The sequence below is a fragment of the Chaetodon auriga genome, chromosome 22 (genome assembly GCF_051107435.1).
Source record: "Chaetodon auriga isolate fChaAug3 chromosome 22, fChaAug3.hap1, whole genome shotgun sequence".
NCBI lineage: Eukaryota > Metazoa > Chordata > Actinopteri > Chaetodontiformes > Chaetodontidae > Chaetodon > Chaetodon auriga.
The window spans coordinates 13,126,968-13,143,901 of record NC_135095.1 but is presented as its reverse complement, the minus strand read 5'-3'; the positions used below and the strand labels follow the sequence as shown (position 1 = coordinate 13,143,901).

The window sequence follows — 16,934 nt, the reverse complement described above, 5'->3', positions numbered from 1 at the left end:
TAAAGAAAAGCAGATGCACACAAAAGACACTTTTAAGTTCCCTCTCTGCACATAAGGATGAGAAATGACTTAATACGATAAAGATTTCAATGCAATTAGACACCAACTTTAGCAACTCATAATACAATAAAACATCCCTCTGTGCTTTTAATGTTGTCACTGGAGTGATTACTAAGGTTCCATTCAGTTAGCTATATCTAGATATGTTTTTGTATCCATAATAACACTTCTGCTGCAGGTAACAAAAGCAACAGTCATGCAAATTGCATGAATGGTAAACATTTTTTTTTTAAACACACGCTGCAGCATCACAGCTGTGATGACCATAATGCCCTGAGGAGGAAAGAGAAGTTGTAGATGGAGATGACAGGCAAGGGGATCAAACTTTTTTTTTTTTCAAAAGTGCAGCATTTCCTTACTTTCAGAAGAATTTATCGCCCATGTTCAAACTGTGCCACACACACACCCACACACATGCATTCAAAAGGGAAGAAATAAGAAAGGACAGACAGGGAGAAAAGAGGAACACAGGGGAAGGCAAAAACGGGAAAATTGGAATGAAGAGTGACAGAGAATCGGGGTGAAGTTATGGGAGAGGAAGTTATGAGGGAGTTGTGAGCAATGAGGATGGAAGGAGGAATGACAGAAAAAAGACGCAGCGCAGGAGATATAAAACACCATATGTGTCAAAAATGGAGAACCAGAGGGGAGAGAGAGGCTTTGGGGGATGTGAACAAAGGCTCGGGGGGGCGAAAAAGGTAGGAAAGGTGATCGCACTTGTGTGTGTGTGAGCATACAGATCTCCAGTTTGCGCAGCCGGTGAGTCTGTAAAGGTTCAGCGACTGTAATCTCCAGAGTTGTATCAGCACGGAGGCTCAGCTACAACAGCAGCCGCCTAAAGAATCTGACTCATCTTCTGAAGCATCAAAGAGATCTGGGGGACAATTCTCAGTCTGGCTCACACACACACACACGCACACACACACATACATCAATATCTCCCTCTAAAAAAAATGAACTAATCAGCTCCAGCACATTGCAGACGACAACAAGAATTTCAAGGCTTTTGTCTGAGGTAAAAAGTTCCGCTGTTCTCGCGGTGGTGTCTTTCCTGTTGAGAATTCCAGTTTCACTTGACGTTCTTTTAAGGCCAATGCGCACTGAATGCTGAATACTGTGGTGCAACATGAAAGAGGCAAATTCTTTGATCAGCCATGAGTGGTTTGGAAACAAAATTATTTCCCCAGTCAGATCACCAACACTTTGGGAACGTTGAAATGGTCGAGACAGACGGGCGAGGAGCGATGTTCCAAACACTGAATAAAAGAGTGAGAGACCTATACGTCTGCAGCCTTTTCATGCTGTTACATGAACGCTGAGGAGGGACAGAAGACAGCAGATCTATCTACATATCTATCTAGCCAAAAAAGTACTTTTATATACCGGCTGCTGCTGCAGATTCGAACCCAGATACAGATACAAATCTATATTTCTAGGACATCTTTGATGGATTTTTTTGAATGACATACAGTAACGTGAGGGAAGGCTATACAGACACGAGCAAGAACAACACAACTATAGTAAAGCAAAAACTAACATAACTGGCAAGTTAAGTTAAAACAAACTGGAATTATTTTTTTAAGACTTGCTGGCCGAGACTGGAGACTCCTAACTGGGTGGACTTGTACAGTTGCCTGGGGGTGTGTGGGAAGACTGTGGATTGTAGACAGCTGCTCCTCAATTAATTAGCAAAAAAAAAGGAGAAAATATGATTTGGTAATTGGACCTTGATTCCAAAAAAGTTGGAACACTGTAGAAAACATAAATAAGACAGAATGTGATAACTTTCTAATCCTTTTTAACATAAACTCAAATGAAAACTAGATTTTTAATGTCTCACTTCATTGATTTTTGTAAATATCTGCTTATCCTGAATTTGATGCAGCAACACTTTTCAAACAAGTTGGAACAGGAGCAACAGAAGACTGGGAAAGTGGTGGAATGCTCCAAAAACACCTGTTTGGATCATTCCACAGGTAAGCAGGTTCTTTGGTAACAGGTGATAGTATCCTGATTGGGTATTACTACATGGCCTCAGGAACATTTCGTAAAACAGTTGTCAGTAAACACAGTTGGTTTGCAGATAACTGCGTTCTCTTTTTACTACCATAAATCCACTCCATGTGACGCTAGGGTGAACTTTTTCTACAGCTCCCATTGCTAAAATATTGTATTTAACAGCTGACAGTCTTGGGAAGTGTGATTCTTGTCTTATACATGACCCAAGACAGAGTTAGACCCACTATGACTATAATAATAGTATGAAAATGAAAAATCTGTCTCCCTTTAAGTAGGCACAGCTGCCAACATTAGAGAGATTGCATGTCAAGGGAGCACCGCCGTCAAGCGCAGCCACTGAACTGAGGTGACAGTATGGGCAGACGTCAGATTGACAGACAGCAAATCCAAGCGGGCCGCTGATTAAGTTAATGACAGCTGCCATCATTCTAATGAGACTGTGAACACACATACACACAAACACACACAAACACAAGAAAATAAACACTTGCGAAGCATAGCCAGAGGAGACAAGTTGCCCTAGTGTAAAGAGAAATGCCACCAGCCAGAGAGGCAGTGTCTGTCTGGCTTATTTCAGGCACAACGCAGCCCGAACTGTACAGCTGCAGGCGGTGGAAATACAGACGAGTCAGTGGGTTTTAAAGCGCTCTGGCACGACGTCTTACAGTATTCATCCCAAATTTTGTTTTGGGATGGTAAGATTTTCTTTTTTCTGCAGACATGCAGATAATGTGGCATCGTAATGAAGATCCAAAGAGAAAGAGGTGGAAAGCAGCCTCTATTAATATAATATGAAGATGAATGGAAATGAATCCATAAACAGACACAGCATACTGGCTGTAACACTGAGTTGAATTTATAGGCGCTTGTATGCACCCACGGCACCACAGCAGACCCTTTCTACAGGAGATCTTTTGGCTTGTCGAAGCAGGAAGAGGAATTAATAACATTAATGATGGCTGCATTCCATTTAGGTGAGCCAGTTCCAGGGCTCATTCACTCACTCACTGATATCGCTTACTGGGACGCTCGATGCAATAAATCCATCATCACTGTTGTACACCTGCGCTTTTCCCGCTGAAAAACTCGTCCATGCAGCTGCTGCAGTTCTTTCAAAAACCAAAAGAAGAGACCACATGCTTCAGTCTTTGCACTGACTCCCAGTAAGGCACAGAATAGACTTTAAAACAGCGCTGCTTGTTTATGATCTACTAAATCGCACAGGACCAAAATACCTCTCAGATATGTTTCAGCAGTGTACACCTGCTCGACCGCTCAGATCAGAGAAATCTGTCGGTGATACGTACTGTCAGAAATAAACATGGTGAAGCAGCTTTTAGCTCCTATGCTGCTCAGCCATGGAACCAACCTCCTGATTGTATCACAGGTGCTCCAGCTGCAGCCATCTTCAAATCTAGACGTAAAGTTTTGTTGGCTTGCGTACTTACAATATCCAAAACGTTTCCAACAATGCTCAAACCCAAAGAAATCCTAATTTATTCAAGGTAATGCTGCATTTTGATCCCATGCTACTTCATCATTAAACTCCATCTTTTGTTTCTCCATCTTTTCATTTGCAAAGCACTTTGGATCACTGAATTGTGCCACATAAACAAACTTGCCTTGATTTGGCAAGTCAAAATATCTGCCATGAAAAGCGTGAACTGGCAACTGTTTCGAAGCCGGCTGAGATAATGCCATGTTCCTGCTGCCTCAATGCCAAATGGGCTTACTGTTGCTCAAATGTTTATTCCTGCAGTGTTCAGCTGGGTTCATGATACAGATCACGATATCATTGTAATATTACAGCAGAGAGGGCAGTCTCAGGGGAAATGGGTCTACCAAAAATGCTATCAGCAATATCTAATTGCAAAATAACTAGAATTCAGTGTAATGGTCTCTGAACGAGGAAACTTTCTGATGTGTCAGAGCGGATTGTAGTGCCGTGTGAACACGAACAGAGAGCTGCTTGTTGAATTGTGCACAGAGAGGCAAAGACCCTAATGGATAGGAGGTCTGTAATAGGCTTCTGGTCTTTTGTGCGCTGGCTCATGGGAGGTGTGGCATTCTGCACTCATGGACTTCTCACCACTCACCCTCTACTCATCATCATTTCTCTCTCATACACACCAGGCCATTCAACGTCTCTGTCTCGTAGAAAGAAAGCTATAACCTCTAACACAGTCTACATGCTCACTTCACGGCGGATGTCATCAGCTCTTCCAAATGGAACAAGGGACAGACAGCGAGAAGAGGGAGGGATGAAAGAGGGAGAAGGAAGAGATGATGATGGGGAATAAAAGAGCGAGGGTGCTGACCGTGGTGAGTCAAAGGGAGGCATTTTTTTACCACACAGATTGAAACCAGCACAGAAATATCAGATTAGTGCAGGTCAGAGCAAGAACATTACAGATGCTGCAGCCACCCTTTCCCTACTCCAGTTTCAATTCATGATTGCACTGAGTGGACACAGTAACTATTGATGCTCCCTTAGATAAGTGGATCGCCATTAAGCTGGCTCAACTCCACTTCATTATACAGGACACCATTTACAGTATCTACCACGCCACCACGGGCCATCTCCTCTGCAATGCTAATGCAGTGATAAGTAAACGAGCATTTTGAGAGGAACAAAGAACGTCAGCATATGGTGTTTAGCTAAAAAACATAAATATATATATATATATCATCCCTGCTTCCCTCGCTGTTCTCGCACTTCCAGCAAAGAGCTCAACAACTGCGGCTAACTCACGCAGGTGAAGTACACAGCAGATGGTGCTGATAAAATGAAAGAACAGAGCCTGTAGTTTAACGTCTCCATTCTGCTGCCGTCAATTCACCGAGCAGGTTGTGCTTCTCTCCCAAGGTGCAACGCAACAACACCAAAAACTAATTGTCCCTCATCCCTCGGCAATTATTGGAATGTAAGAAAAACAAAATGCTCGGCTGGATTGATGGGGTAATCAATGAGAACGTAACTATGGCAACAGGCTGTCTGGCTTTAATTGGATATTCCTGGCTCTCGGAGCCAGATTGATCGAGACTGGGAGCGCCCGGAGATCCTAATTCAGTTGGCCAGATACTGTTGTGTTCAAACTAAGGAGCAGTGAAAGGTTGTATAGATCAATGTTGCTTGTTGTGATTTGTAACTGCATGCAAACAGGACTGAGCCTGTAGCCAGTGCAGCAGCTCGCTGAGGCTTTACTTAGACCGCTAACATCAGCACCCTGACATGCTCACAACAACAATGCTGACATGTTGATGTTTAGAAGCTAATGTTCACCATGTCTACAATCTTTTCAAGTTAGCATGCTAACATTCGCTAATTAGTATAGCTGAGGTTGATGGGAACGACATTAGTTGTGTAAGTATTTAGTAACAAACCAAATTATTGATAAAAGTAAAATTGAGTTGCCAGTTCAGCATCTAACCACATGTGAAATATGATCTTCTGTTTCTGACTTCTGCCATTGAAAAATGTCCCGAAAAGTGTTTGTGTAGAGTATTATGAGGTCACAGTGAAGTCGACCTTTTGGATACAGAGTGTCATCACTTCATAATTTCATCCTATAATTAGTGTATGAATTCTTGAGTTATGGTTAAAAACGTTGTGAGGACACAGTGACCATGACCTTTGACCTTTGACCTTTGAACACCACAATCTAATCAGTTCATCCAGTTAATTCCCTCCAAGTGATTCTGAGATATCATGTTCACAGGAAAGGGACGGTCGGATGGATGGACAGAACGCAGAATGCCCCTGGACACTGCTGTCACTGGTGTGGTGGCATAAAAACAAAAATTTTTCAAAAACAGTTAAGTGATATAACCCACACACACACAATGAAATTTCTGGCATTTTTTGGCATGTTGCAACACAGACTGCTAACTTTGAATTAAGTCATCTAGCTGGAGGATGTCCGCTTATATTGTATCAGTGCACGGCCCGAAGCAGTGGCTGTGCTCCAGTGTCTGTTCTGATGTGAAATGAAAAGAAGCAGACTGTTTCTGTGCGTTTCCATGGGCTCTGCGCTTAGAGAGACGCCGGACCTGATCTCACAAACAGACCATAATTTGCATTTTATGTTTCAAACCCCTTCTCTCTCTGAAGAAGCAGTGTTGGGAGATCGCTCACCTTCAGGGCCTCGGAGCGGTTGGCCAGCAGTCTCTCTATATTCCCCGCAGCCGTCGCCACCAGCTCCCTCGCATTGTTGGACTCCACAGTGAAGTGAGGACTGTGCACGTGATATATCTGAGACAATCAGAGGAGAAGGTGAGGGGTCAGAGGTGAGCAGACCTTCAACTTAAGAAATCCATACTGTATGTCCTTGACGTCAAATCTTCATCAGCAGCCAGGCGTTTGGACAGATTATGTTTCCATGCCTGATGATTAAGGTAATAATGATTTAAACCACTAGCTGGCTTTCCATAAGTGAGTGTCATGATCTCCTAGCATTAAAACTGATGAATGTCTGAAAATGAGCCTTGGGATGTTCTCTCAGGAGACAGCTTTTAAGTCACAGATGATCACAGGATAACCATGTGGCCATCATGCCATCCGATGCAGAGACATATTTTCTATACACAGCCGGACTGCATCTGAGGCAGAAGACGTTACTCTGCATCAGCGGTCATCTTTTGTTCATCAGACCTCGCTGACCAAAGCACTATGATTTTAAAAAAGGAAAGCTACATGTCCACTGATTAAATTGCAATGTCAGCTTATGTAACGAGACCATTTACTGTGCTATGGAATACGCTCCAGCAAAAGAAATAAGAAACACAAATGCCAAACAGCCAATTATTTAGCAGCCTAGAGGGATCTCATTGTCCGACATTCAAACACAGAACTGAGGCGCGTGCATGTATTTGTCGTCGTCCTCCAGGCGTCTGATGGATTTTGCTTTAGTGAAAGAGCATCTTTTTTTTTTTTGTATTTCTGCTTTATTTAGATACTGACAGCTGGAGAGAGACATGAAAGGCAGGCGAGATAGAGGAGATGACACGTAGCAAAGGGCCTGGGCTGGAATCGAACCTGGGCCGCTGCGGTAAGGACTCAGTAAAAGTCTAAAATTGTGTCCGCCATTAACAATATTGGACGGCATTAGCATAGCTGTAGTTTACAGGATGAACTGAACATGCAATCTGGATGATTTCTCCACATGTATTATTAACTTGCAAGCTACACTCCCTTTTAAATTCTGCATGCTGCATACGTTACGTTTTCTTTAAACAAGGGCGTCGCCACAAGCATCAGGTTCTTCTCCAGCAACAACAGTTTAAGAGAATTCAGTTACACAAAACATTGATGCGCTTAATTCTCATTTCTGCTGACACGTCATGGCACCACATCAAATAAAAACATGTTTTGTAATGATTTCCGTGATGCTTTAAAGTGGGCTGATTTCATTCTCAAAGTGAGTGAGGAGCAGGCGTGCCAGATGCATTATGTCAATCAATGTGGATCTAAAAAGCTTCTTCTCGCTCGTCAGATCTGGGCTTGTGTGTGGGTGTGCGAGAACTATAGCCATCAAGCTATAGTCATGATGCTGATCTTATCTGAGCGCGTACATTGGGCAGGCAGAATGAAATGATGCAGCATTACGTCTAATGAGAGGCTACTATATATAGACTGGTGATGTGTTGTGACAGATGAGTTCGTGCAAGGAGGGTTAATGAGTGGAAGAGAAGCAAGTGACACAGAGGACACATGATAATTCTTTAAAGTCCGACTGAAATTAGAAATCAGTGAACTAAGATATCAGCACATATATGCATGGTGTTTTGTTTTTTGACTTGTGCTTATTTGGTCCAAATCATACCAAAAAGAAGATATTTAAGTGTGAATTATTTTCCTGCAGTGGCAGCGCACCCTACGATGTTACTGGTCAACTGACTGTTACAGTGTGCAGGGGCACTAAAAATAGTTTGTTATATCAATCAAAAGCATAAGGGCAGTTTATCAGCCTCGGGGCAAATGCTAGCCGTTGTTTGGTCCTATCTGTGGGTGTGTGAGCACTTCTTACTATATATTACTCTGTAACTCTGTAAGATTAGAGCTTCTGCACTGTATTTAATATTTAACCTCATCGACTTCATCGATTTTTGTAAACATATGTTTATTCTGAAAACACCTGTTGGGAACATTCTACAGGTAAACAGGCTCATTGGTAGCAGGTGATAGTATCATGATTGGGTATGAATGGGGCATCCTGGAAAGGCTCAGTCGCTCACAAGCGACCACTTTGTGAACACGTGATTGGATAAAGGAGATTACTGCATGAGCTCAGGAACACTTTGCAGAACAAGTTGGTGTACAGATGCATTCTGTTTATAAAAAAATGTTAAATGTTTGCCTGCTCATCTCTGTTGCTTTGTCGTGCGAATTGTCTGGGCAGCGTGAGAGCGTTAGACTGAAGGTGAAAGCATGTGTTGCATGCAGGAAGCGTGAGAGTTGCCGACCGTTTCACAGAAGCCCCCATCGCTGTTCATGTTGATATTTGTCTTCAGCATAAGTGGACCCGAAAAAAAGAGACAGCTAACAGATAAAAACTTTATGTTTTGTTGGAAAAGCAAAAATGTATATATACATATATATGGTCAATTGGAGCAACAGTGAGAGGCAGTGTGTGAGTGTGTGAGTGTGTGCGTGTGTGTGTGTGCGTGTGTGTGTGTGTGTGTGTGTGTGTGTGTGTGTGTGTGTGTGTGTGTGTGAGTGTGTGACAGAGAGTCATGCTTACCTTTGTTAGGTGATGTATACCGCTGGCTGTGTCTGTTAATGTCATCAAGTCTTTTTGCATCTGGTCCACCCATTCCTTTATTCTGAGAACACAACAAAAAAACAATCAATTAGCCAACCAATCCTCATGCAATGGAAAGCATCCGATTGGCCTGGACAGTCCAATCAGATTAATTATTATCATTCAGTTTTAATACAGCCTACGCTGAGCTATACTGCTTAATATCACAATATGCTAAAAAAGCTGCATGGATTCAGGGAGCGGAAGCATGAAAAAATAATGTTTAGCCAAGTGAATGCATTGCTCCACTCTACATGAGCTGTGCATTAAAGCGAGAGCTATTCATAGTTTGTCAGCATGAGAGTGTCACACCCTCAGGGGTGAGATGCTGGTTAATCTGTTCTTCTGATGAGAAAGAAGACAGAAAAGAGCACGAGAGAGACTAACATTCATTAATTAGGGTGTAGATTTTGTTTTAAATAACACACTTAAGTAAGATCAGGACATATCTGAGGTTTCTTTACTCAAGGAAAAATATACGTCACTGTTGTTGCACTTCAAAAAGTACAACCAGTCGTATTCTATGACCCCTATGTGAGGGTCTGCGTGTGCCTAAATTCATCTAAACAGTAATTACCAGCAGGCCAAAGCTGTGATAGATCAACGTTATGCCCTGTAACTTAGCCATGAGGATTTTAAGGACACCAGTTCCTTATATGGAATCCTTGACATTCGGTTCAGTTCAGGTTATGCGTGTGTGTGCATGAGTGTGCGTGGTGTGTATGTGAGACCATATCCAACATGCCCCCTTACTGTCAAAACACCAATGAATCTCTTTACTTGGCAGGTGAGGCTACACACCCCACATGCACTCTACAAAGTTATTTATGTTTATTTCCAAAATGTACACGGTTGATTTACAGTTGTTTAGGCTGTAATAAACTTTTTGACAAGCCTCCTGATCATGATCAATGGGGCTAAAATATCTGAAAAGTAAACCAAGCCTGCAGCCGGTTGGTTTAGCTTAGACTAGAGGACTAGAAACAGTAGAAACAGCTAGCCTGGCTCTGTCAAATGTTAGCAAAATCTGCCTACGAGCAGTCACACAAAACCAAACTTAAAACATCACATGTACTTTTAGTCAGGGTGCCAAACGTGTTGTTTTTACACTTTGGTTTAGGCTAACTGCTTCCAGTGTTTGTGCTAAGCTAAGTTAACAAACTGCCGGCAGAAGCTTCATATTTGACATACAGACATGGAAGTGAGATCAGACTCATCTCACGCTCAACAAGACAGCAAACAAGCACATCTACAAAATGTCAAACTATTACTTTACTGAGCAAAATCACTGAACTGTAGTCATTCTCCACTAAGCTCTACTTCAAGAACTTCTGTGCTGATGTAGAAATCTTTATGCAAAAGCAATGTCCACATGTAATAAAACCCACATTGCCACCACACCACTGTTGTCAACCTCCTGCTGCTCAGCGACACATAACATGTTCTGAACCCTCTGGAAACAATACACTGTAAGTACACCAACAAACCCTCCCCCCAGCTCTTTGACAACAGCTAATAAAATATACATGACATAATCCATAAAGAAAATTACCCTTTCTCCCCCACAGTGTGAATTAACCTCTTCACCTTCCACGCTACTGAGCGGCCCCTGACACACGAACCCCATCTATGTTATCTTATTTAAAAAAAATACAGTGTAACGTGAGCATAGTTACCTTACTCTGGAAATGTGTGGACAGCTGAGGGCAGATATAGGATGGTCAACACATGGCCCTTCCTGTCCCCCATACAATCAAATGCACTTGCATTAATGCCTCGCAGATGACTTCAAAGTGAACTAATGTTTGAGAGCCATAGTTGCCATTCACGCTGAGCCAGTTCCAGGGTCAAGGTCCACTAACCATAGCCAGCAGGTGTGTATTATGGTTGTTATGCACCTGACTTTATCAAATAAGCCCAGTTGGCCTTAAGAAAGAAGGGCGGGTCATTACAGCAGGTGTCTAATGCGAAAAGTGTGAGTGTGTGTGGGTGTGTATTTATGCTTCATCCAAGAAGAACTGATTCTTCCACTGTTTAAACAAGTGTCTTTGAATGTTCAACACCCCATTAACAATTAATCCTTACCACGTTTCTGAGCGTACCACATCATATTCTCATCACATCCACTGTAAGTGTGAGGTATTTAGAGCTGCTGATCCAACTTTGTAGATATAGACAGCTCTGTTCATCAACTAGCTGACACTAATCCTGTGTTTGCACAGCTTCATCCCTAATGAGGAGAGCACTGCTACAATAAAACATGATCCAGGGAGAGTGGCTTACAACACTAGTTGTGGTTAAAGTAATCAGTCCCCTCACTTGTCTGCAGCAGCTTGGGTGTTCCTACATGAGGTCAGCTTGTAATATAATAAAACTCCCTGCTAATGGCAAACTTACTTTTCAAACTCTGATTTTGGTTTGATAGAATCTAAAATCTCTTGGGTAAAAACTGAGAGGCTGAGAAGTGTGCTGATTAGCCACGTCCACAACTAACCATCTCCCTTTTATCAGTAAAAGGCATAAATTCCTTGCATGACATCAGGATGAGTGGCTTCCTTGTAACTGATGACAGAGTTCACTGTTTTTGAGTACAAGCGTTTAAAAAAGCACAAAAAAGCATTCGATGAGAGAATGGAAACTTGGAGCAAAACATGGAAAAATTAGATAGCATCATTATCCCCTCCCATGCTCAGCTCTGACTCTGTCCCCTTCTCACTCCCTCTCCCCATTTCCTTAGGGGAATGGAGAGGGGGGCAACACGGAAAGGAAGGAAGCCACCAAAATGGCTGGTGAGGCTTGTAGAGCCGCTCGGCTAAAGCAGTTAGACTGCAGGGCTGGAAATGAGAGGACCCATGTGATGCTCAGCCAAGTGAGAGACCTGCTGGCATTACAAGCCTATTTTCTCTCACACTTGTCTCATTCAGTCATTAATATCACCCACTTATGAGGAAGACTGTTTTTTTCTGACAGGCAATTGTCGAAGCCCCCTTTTCCCCCTTTTTCAACACTATGAAAGGTACAGTAAGTCCAGTTTTCTTACGATCCTGTTTCATCCTGCTCCCAGGGTGCTGTTCTCTGGAATTTACTGTTGTCACTGTTCTGCTGTGATGACTGAATTCAAGGGGCACTCCATCAATTTTACACACCTACTACTACTACTGTCCTACTGGGCACTACCCAGCCTGTGAAAACAGATAAACAATGTCTTTTGTGGCTCTGGAGGGCGTTACCAGTTCACTGTGTTTACCAGGTGGGGAAGGTCTAAAAAGGCGCTACTGATTTGCATTATGGGAAATGTAGGATCCAGTGCTTTTGGAACCCGTAGTTGTGACTAAAGCTCAAGATATCTTAGGTTCTAAAGCCTCAATTTAAACAGAAAATGACTGTAGCCTGTTGCACCAGCAATATGCAAGTTCTCTCTCAATTTAGCCCAGACTCAACGATTAAAGCTGTGTCAATGTTTGGTTGCACCACAAGGATGCAAGTGAAAAGCACTACTCTTAATGCAGTGTTTATTATCGTGTTGCCAATTGTCTTTAAACACTTTGCTTCATAGCAGCAAACAGGCTAACAGCTAAAAAAAAAAAAAAAAAAAGCTCACATTATTACCAAACAACAACAAAATGTAGGTAAACTAGGACAAGGACAACATAGGGTATCCTATCATAGGGAAGGTTAAGTTTTAACGTTAAACACATAAGGACACTGGCAAACTCTTGAATCACAACTTGTGCGACATGATACTTTGTTGGCACAAGATTATAAAATCAGCAGCACTTCCGGACTCTCAGTCTCCCATTCCCTTGGTCATTGTTTAGGCTAGACAGGAAGTTGGCAACATAGCTGCTGTTTTAAAGTGAGGAACATAACATAATCCCATCCTCAGTCCTCACAGTGATACAGACGACTGCTAGTGCTTGCTAGGACTCTGAAGGAATGCCCATATGTTGCAGCTTGTGTTTGACCATTTGGCAAAGTCCAGTACTGCAAACTCCCAAGTGATACTACACCACATTTTCCTGTATGGAGCTGGAAATGAGCCACGGTCTGACACGCGCATGCACATACTTGTCAGAGCTGAGATGAGACGCTCTGATACCTGTCTAACTCAGCATGTTGTTTGTGAAATGTGACTCAAGCAGTGCGTCCAGTACAGATCGTCACAGGTTCACTGGCTGCAGAGAGCTGGAGACACACATGGTTGGAGTTTAGACAAACACACTCTCTGATATGAGGGCACAGGCGCTGAAAAGATGACATTAAAATTTCATCAAGTTCTTTCCATGTCCTCAGTCACGAGCACAAATTTGCCAGTGAGTTAAATGGTGTGAAATTAGATGAGGTTGCTGGTGAGCGGTGCCAATATTACCACAGATAGTACCACACCAAAACTCTGCAGACCAATTAAAAATAATAACAATTCCTCAACTCCTGTGAATGAGCATGTGTCTATTTTGTGCTTTACCTATGTGTGGCTGATGGGTGCACATCAGTACCCCTCCCCCTTTAGCCTCCATCCCTCTAATGAGTGGAAAAGAAGCTGCCTCCCTTAGGCCACCTGTCACATGTACTCGTGTGCACATGTGTGTCAACGTCTGCATGTAACCAGAGTAGTGAGTCTTTCAGAGGGCAGTAGGGGGTTGCCTGGGGTCAAAGGTCACCAGGACAGGTGCATCTCTCTTGCAGAAGCTCTTAATGTAATGAACTGGGTGTGACCCTTTTGTGCATGTGTGTTTTATAGCCCACCATTCAGAGTGAGGGACCACAGCATGACAATGCAAGGAAATTAGCAGGGCTAAAGCTTAAAGCTGCACGAATCAATACTTTTGCATGAACAACGAGTAAAAGAACTATGGGTAATAAATCCAATGGACGCTACCTGCTCAGCACCACACAACAGACAGCAAAATTAGTGACAAGCTAAACATTAGTGTAGCTTTTAGCAGCAAAAGAACCAGATATGTCCCTCAAAAGTTGATGGAGATTAAAGGGATAAAAGGTGAGTGAATATTGAACTTCCATTCATCAGGTTGCCAGAAACATGGATCCATGTGCTGGATGTGCAAGAAAGTCAGCCATAACAACTTTATAATGTGATGACAGAGTATGCCAATGATGTGTTTGAAGCTTGTTGAACTGCCCCACAATAGCAATATTTATTGACATCCAGCCTACAGACTGTCCAGTTTGTGAGGTGATAGAGCTCATCAGCTTGCTTAGATTACCAATGTTGGAAATTTGAAGCAATTACCATGAACATGTTGTTACGATGAGCTGCACTAAGTTAGTATAGTGCTGGTTTGTAATGCAGAAGTAAGTCCTTCTATTATCTTAAAATTTAAAATGAATAAGGTGAAATACACGGAGGAAGATAAAACAAGCCTGACCATCCAGTACTACCTGTGTAAGAGACCTATTCATCCTTATTTGCCACCTTAGAGAGATGAAAAAAAAGGAAAACTTGATTTGAACATCCTGACTCACCATTAGAAGACCAACAAACAGCCTCGCTCTGCCAGTTAGCGGCACACTGTCCAATCTGAGGGGTGAACACAGAAAAGTGGACACAATCCCAGAATAGAGAGCATGACTCAGCATTAAGAGCACGGCTGTCTTACTTCTGAACACATTAACCTCTCCGGCCAAGCTGTGTGTGACTGCCGGGGAGGCCGTTTACGTTCTGCTCTCCCTCTGTTTATGCATTTCAAAAGCCCGGCCTCTGGCCTTTAGCTGCTGTGCAGCCGTTTGATTCACTTTAAGCAGGGATAACACACTTGTAGGACAATCAGCTTGGGAAGTGAATATGCTTCAACACTCAGAAATGATAAATACTTAAGTCTCTTGGGTCCAACTGATCAGGAGACCATTTAGATCGAAAGATAAGTCAAGGCTGTTCCAGGAAGAGCAGCTTCAATTCACATTCTGGATTTAATTACTTAAAGGATAAATCTGGTTGATTTGAATTTGGGTCTTATTTTCCGTGTTTTGGCCATCATTCTCATTCCATGGATAAAGAAGTCACAAGAGACGAGCAGTCAGACAATCAGGCAGTCTTTTTTCCAAACCACAATAAACAAACTATTTTGGAAGCGAAAACAAAGACAGACAGCACAATGATTACAAGATTGAAGTGTTTGTTTCAAGCTTTTTCGCCATCATGGACGAGAAGTCCTCAGAGTACTCAGAAAATAGATAAATGGCCGAACTGTTGGCTTGTTCACACCCCGTCGGATCCTCTGGATGCTCGTTTCTCGCCCAGCTGCCCACTTAGATTGTCATCGTGTTTGTAGAATTAATGACTCAGAAATGAGCCAAAACTATGAAAATGAGACCCAAGTTGTTTTTTTAGGTATATAAGCTGACCTCAAACTGTCCTTGACTAATACTTTGCTTCTACTTTTACCTCCATTCAAGGTTTAGATAAAAACAGTTGCGCTGTCACAAGGGGTTTGAAAGAGTTTGTAATCCAACTTTAAAAAATAGCTCCCAGATGGAGTTCATGGAGAGAAGATTGGGAAGATTTTACCTTTAAGCTTTTCCTTCCTGTACTTTCATACCAAACTTATTTCTATGTCATTTCTGGAAAGAAAGCAGGGAGGGAACTTTAAATAAATACCCTGTAGACTGTATTCTTATGCTTTGGGCTGTCAAAGTATTGGAACAGTTTGTCATAAAACACTTTTTCACGTCTCGCTGGTTAGCAGGCAGTAGTTGCCTCAAGTCTTCTCATCTCCACTGAAACTCATGGAATGAAAAGTCTAATTTCATGCAGCGTGCGTGCCATATCTTTGATCAACAGTGGAAGAGAAAGGAATACATCGAGGGAGAAGCACATCTCTTTTTTTTTTTTCCACCGTGACCTTACATTGTCTCCCAGCAGCAGAGGTTTTCAAGTGCGCCCATGTTATTTCCACAGCTTTTCAACTAGTCAGTGCATTTTCTGTTTTCTTCTGTTTATTTCCGAGGGATAAAACTGACACCACGTAAACACCCCCAGCCACTAAAAGTCCATAAAATCGATCCAGCAAAGTTGAATGCTGCATCATTTCGACTGATTTCCTGAAAAGTCAGCCTCACGCCGGCTCTGAGGCCCGGCTTGCCCACGTGCAGAGCAGTCGCAAGAATCCAGGGCTCAGCATCCAATCTCAGAGTTTCCACTCCAGCGCCCTCCCGTCTTGTAAACATCCTCATGTTTTTATACTCAGAACCAAGTCTGCGGATCCACATTTGATCTCTTAATACCATCGAAACTGTCAGAGAAGAAGCTTCCGACAGCCAACGCACAAACGCCGTCCTTTTTCCTCCCCGTCTCATCATGTTGAAATGTCGTGGTTTCCAACATTGGGAGACAGCTTGAAACCTTAAATCCTCCTCTGATAGCAGTAATTTGGGTTTCTAATCTGTTCTTAGAGAGAGACAAGGCTGACATCATTACAGGAAGCAGAGGGGATGCACGAAAAGAGACAGGGATGTTTGAGGATGGCAGCGTGGATGTAATTGAGCCACCGGGGGATAGTTAAGAGCTCTGGCTACGAGGCGAGGCATCTAATAAGCAGCGAGCCTGACAGAGCTTTGTGGAAGACAAACAGTCACATTCTGCTTCTGCTCATGTCTTTTCCATACTTTCTGACACTCCCTTCACCCGTTTTGGGTAAATCTATCACCCATAGCTCTCTTTCTTTCTCCTTCCCTGCATTGCTTTGACCCTTCCTTCCATCTCTGCCCATCCTCTTCATTTCTTCTCTTTTCCCTCTTTCCTTCCACCTCTCTTACTCCACTATCTGTTTGTTGTTTTGTATAATGTTGCACTGTTTTCTTGTTTTCATTATTTTGCTGAAAGCTCACATTTTCATCTTGCAAACTCCACATAATTAATGGCCTTATTCGCCACCTAATGCTTCCCATTTTTCCTCTAAATGAACTCATAATGCCAGAAATTCTCTGTCCTCCTCCCCTCTCACAAAGGAGACAAGTGATGATACTGTATCTTCTCTTTTATTGAGGTCAATAACACCATAATTGCAGGCTTTGTAAGTGTCTCTCGGCCTCATTATC

At 42.6% G+C, this 16,934-nt stretch overlaps 1 protein-coding gene across 3 annotated transcripts in view; it reads right to left on the bottom strand.

Moving 5' to 3' along the window:
• cacna2d1a (calcium channel, voltage-dependent, alpha 2/delta subunit 1a) overlaps positions 1–16,934 on the bottom strand; it is an 86,890-nt gene that overhangs the window by 61,757 nt on the left and 8,199 nt on the right. For all 3 annotated transcript variants that reach the window (XM_076722070.1, XM_076722068.1, XM_076722069.1), the window contains exons 2-3: positions 8,820–8,901; positions 6,215–6,331 (exon numbers count right to left, since the gene is read on the bottom strand). In XM_076722070.1, coding sequence (XP_076578185.1) covers positions 6,215–6,331; positions 8,820–8,901 — 199 coding nt within the window. The remainder of the gene's footprint in view (positions 1–6,214; positions 6,332–8,819; positions 8,902–16,934) is intronic.